This window comes from Triticum dicoccoides, chromosome 6A (genome assembly GCF_002162155.2).
Source record: "Triticum dicoccoides isolate Atlit2015 ecotype Zavitan chromosome 6A, WEW_v2.0, whole genome shotgun sequence".
Taxonomy (NCBI): Eukaryota; Viridiplantae; Streptophyta; class Magnoliopsida; order Poales; family Poaceae; genus Triticum; species Triticum dicoccoides.
In genome coordinates this window covers 39,093,071-39,097,355 of record NC_041390.1, presented here as the reverse complement: position 1 = coordinate 39,097,355, position 4,285 = coordinate 39,093,071, and the positions used below count along the sequence as shown (strand labels likewise).

At 42.1% G+C, this 4,285-nt stretch overlaps 1 protein-coding gene across 1 annotated transcript; it reads left to right on the top strand.

Annotated features, from left to right (window-relative positions):
* Positions 1-671: 671 nt before the first annotated feature.
* Positions 672-3,307, top strand: LOC119319203. Its single transcript, XM_037593692.1, has 4 exons — positions 672-1,686; positions 1,774-1,968; positions 2,041-2,320; positions 3,088-3,307. Exons 1-4 carry the CDS (start codon positions 814-816, stop codon positions 3,123-3,125), a joined length of 1,386 nt encoding a protein of 461 aa, XP_037449589.1. The 5' UTR covers positions 672-813; the 3' UTR covers positions 3,126-3,307.
* The last annotated feature ends 978 nt before the right edge of the window (positions 3,308-4,285 follow it).

The following is a 4,285-nucleotide window of genomic DNA, read 5'->3' as shown; positions in this document are numbered from 1 at the left end:
ATGCAAGCTCAATACCATGTTGTTCAATCGTTTGGTATCCTACACTGCATTGGTTGCCAAATTAGTTATGCTATTTGGTGGCCTGCATTTGTGCTTTAGGGGTGAGCAGATGCAAACCCCACATGTTTGTCTATGTGCACGTAGTTGTTTTGCTCGCCCTTTTAAATTTGGTTGCCTTACTACCCAAAAGCAGCACACTTCATAGCAGGCATCACATATGAACTGCATAACACAATTAACACTACTTTGGCTGGAGGGCCAGGGCATGTGAGGCTTGATTGAAGGCCAAGCTATTTATTACCACTTTGCAAGGTGTGGGGAGACGATCCATATGAGAAGATTCCAAATAAGGCAAAGTTGGGAGAGAGGCATGTATTAAGGGGACGAGTGGCAGGGCTGGCCCACATACAACAAGGGGTAATTTCGTCCATCAAACAAAAATCTGACATGTCAGTAGTGTCGTATTAAAGAATGAAATCTAGACCTAGCTTCAAACAACGAAGTTTGAAATCTCTAGGGTCAAATAAGGAATCCATAATTTTACCATTATCAAATAAGGAACTTTCCTCAAATAAACCGACACCACCACACACCACTAAATCTCCATCGCCACCCACCCTTTTGACCCCACCAAACACCACCACTACTGCCCCCTTTCCCCACCCTCCCCTCTCCCTGGTGTCCTCACCTCTCCCCGGCGTCCTCACCTCTCCCCGGCTTCCTCACCTCTCCCCGACTTCCTCACCTCTGGCTTATTTCGTCCCTCCACCCCTCTCATTGGAGGGGGAACGGTGGTGTTTTGCAAAAGCTCCGATGGAGTTCAGATCTAGGTGTCGCCTGGGTTTCCTAGATCCAGATTGCATCAGCACCCTTCCCGATGATCTACTCCTCCTCATCCTTGCCAAGCTCCCCTGCATCGGAGTTGCGGCGCGCACAAGCATCCTCTCACGGCGATGGCGCGGCCTCTGGGCCAGTCTCCGCCAAATCATCTTTCGCGAGGTCGTGTTCGACTCAATCGAACCAGCACTCGGCCAGATCTCTTTTCCTCCTGCAGTTTCCCTGTTGGAAATCCATGCCCCCCAGCAGGACATAGCGAGCACCGCACAAGTCAACTCGTTGTTGTCCGTCGCCGCGGAACTTGAGCCGAAGGAGTTCGTTGCTTCCTTCCCCTCAAGCTTTGGCCTATTAGGAAGGTCCATCATCATTGATTTGCCTTGCTTCCGCCACACCACCTACATCATGCTGGACCATGTATACATTCGCTCTGTGCCAGTCGACGTCGAGTTTCCTGTGCTCGAGACGTTGTCCCTACTGCACTGCAATGGCAACCTCGATGCCTTGCTCTCATGCTGCCCGCGCTTGGGCACCCTCCTCCTCAGCGGCATTTTATTTGAGACGTGTGATCTAAGGGTGAATTCACCGTCGCTACAGGAGCTTATTGTGAACCCATTCTCGACAGAACATGTCAACATTGTAGCCCCCATGCTTAAGAAATTGGAGATTCTCCTTACAGTGATGTTGGAGGTCAACATTTCGGTCTTGGCACCAATTATGGAGAATGTCTGGTGGTACTGCTGCTACACAGAGGAATCTATTGTGTTTGGTCCTTGGTATCTCGAGTTGTTGGGGTTGCAGGCGACAGATAGACAAGGACAACTCCCTTTGTTGCATATTCGTGCAAGTGTAGTAAGTCCCCTCTCCTACTTAATTTACTGGAATATTATACTAACTAAAATTTATGAATTACATAGATCTTGCAAAATTGTTTTTCAGGACTCGTCACTTTTCCCCTATGAGCCCAACTTTGCACAGGAGATAGAGAAGCATATGGTTGATGACTTCTCTCTTTTGGAGCTAGATCTCAAAACAGATGGACATGTTTTTGGAGCACTCGTGTTTTATCTCCTTCAGATTGATCAAATTTCTAGTTCACTTCGGAAGCTTAAGATCATCCTATTAAGATCAGTGGTAATTATTTTTCTGCTCTAACAATATCTCAATAATAGATTGTAGTAGTTTATATTTACTTTTCGGTCCTAGGTAAAAGAAGAATGCCCAACGGATTGTCCCTGTGAGTCCACAAACTGGAGGTCCCAAGCTATCTCCTTGACTGCTCTTGAAGAAGTGGAAATCAATGGATTTGAAGGAGTGGATCATGAGTTTGATTTACTGAGAAAACTACTTGTATTCGCACCAAAGATTAAAAAAATTATTGTGAGGCTCACACAGGAGGTCTCATCAAGTAACAGTAGACGCACTAAAATATACAACGTCTTCGAGACCTATGGTTCATCAGAATGCTTTGTCTATCTTAGCTCTGGTGAGTATGTTTTTTTTGTCATTTATGATTAGCATCCTCCTACATGAAGTATAGAGATATAAATGTTAATTCTTGTAAGTTTCTTTGAAACCTAATATCAATCTTTCATTGCTTTACATGTTTATGGTGGTTGAAATGTGGCACTGGCATCCCAATTGTAGAGTTTAGTTGTGCATGTATTTCGATTAGTAGCTCATTCTAAATGCTATATTCCCACGACATTTGTGTGTCCACACCCTCATATTTTGTTAGAAATAAAAGTTGAATGGCGGAGTGAATGATAAAAGACAATATTTTTATTCGGGTTTCCTTACCTTTGTTTCCCTTTTTCGTTACAATGTTCTTTAATGGTCAAGCCCTCGTGTTTTGCATATGTATTCTGGTTTCCAGGTTAAATACCTAGGCATCAGCTAGTTGTCTAGCTAGAGTAGGCTATAATTTGTGCAGCTTGTTGACTCATGTTAAAGGCTCGGCCTCCGCTGGGTGCATGCTTTTGCTCATCAAAAAGTTCCATCAAGGACTAGTCCCGGTTTGTATGGTTTTAATTTCTAGTTTATTTGAAGCTATCTTACCTAAATTGACCATCCTTGGGATTTGCCGCAAATTATTAGTTCCAAATAATTTTTGTCAACATGCACTTTTGTATTTATATCCCTCTAAGCATGTATTGCCTTTTATTTGCTAGTGAGAACGATCCAAACACATACTTCAACTAAATTTGCATGTCTCAATACTGACCAGAGTTCTTCAAATTGTATCTGCTGCAGGTTTAATAGACGACATCCAAAATCAACCATCGACATGATTATCATCCTCTTGCATATGTTGTTTCTCGTTGCGCATCGACAAGATCGCCCTTTCCATGCCAATTAACTCCATTCAACATGTTGTTTTGCCAGTGTATTGTACAAATGTTGCTAGTTAAATCCTGAATGGTTATGATGCAATTCAATCACTTAAGTTAATATGTCAACTTATGCCAGTCAATCACTGTAGCTAGTTACTACATGTTTCCACCGAATTATGCTTATAACTTTGGTTAGATGAACCAAAGAGCTTTGTGAACGCAGAGGGTCAAAAACTAAGAATTACCTTCCATTTCTTCTATTTTCTAACGATTGCACCCTACAATGAACAACAGATGCATCTTTTGTTACTTAGCTAATACAACATATTTGTTTGTTGATATTTGGTCTGGATATATGCCAGTGTTACGGCCTAGGGGTGCCTCATCATATCGGAAGTTGGCCCGTGGCACCCTAGGTCAGTTTACAGCTTGGTCCGACGTCTTGGCCTAGAGGCCTTATGAAAGGAAGGAGTCAGAAGACTTGGAGTATATGACAAGGAAGTCGGCATCCAGGAGGACTCCTCAACCTCACTAACCGACTAGGATCCTGTGAACCCTAGATCCTAACATCCTATATTAGCCATGAAGGTATGTGGCCATGCGTTGCTATTGTAGCCAATAAGAGCAGTGCGGGGACAAATCCTGATGCAAATCAAATAACCAAAAAAAGACATCTTTTGGGTATGAAGCATAATTGGTGACAAGTTTGACATAATACATTTTAACGACCAAAGAACATCATTGAATGAAATCTAATTATCTGAATCACATGTTATTACACAAAATGAGATATCTTCAGACTCAAAAGTTTAGAGGTACAGCCATTCATCTTTACATGTAAAGAAAAATGTTCGAGACAACATTATGATCCATTTACAACATGTTTCTTTGTCCCCTCTTTCGATACAACCATTATTGCTTGAAGATGACATTTTAGGCATAACTGCAAGTGTATAAACACATTTCTATAAATAACAAGTGGATAAATGTACAACCATAATAAAAGATGTAGAGTGCTAAAAACGTTTCTACCAAAGAATTAAAGCTGAAGAACGTTTCTATAACGTGTCAACAAATCTCATGAGTCTTTAAGGACTGATAGCTTTATGTACAAAACA

Coding starts and splice junctions, on each gene's coding strand:
- LOC119319203 (XM_037593692.1), top strand. CDS start 814: ATGGAGTTCAGATCTAGGTGTCGCCTGGGTTTCCTAGATCCAGATTGC. Junction 1,969..2,040: donor TCATCCTATTAAGATCAGTG/GTAATTATTTTT, acceptor TTTCGGTCCTAG/GTAAAAGAAGAATGCCCAAC. Junction 2,321..3,087: donor CTTTGTCTATCTTAGCTCTG/GTGAGTATGTTT, acceptor TATCTGCTGCAG/GTTTAATAGACGACATCCAA.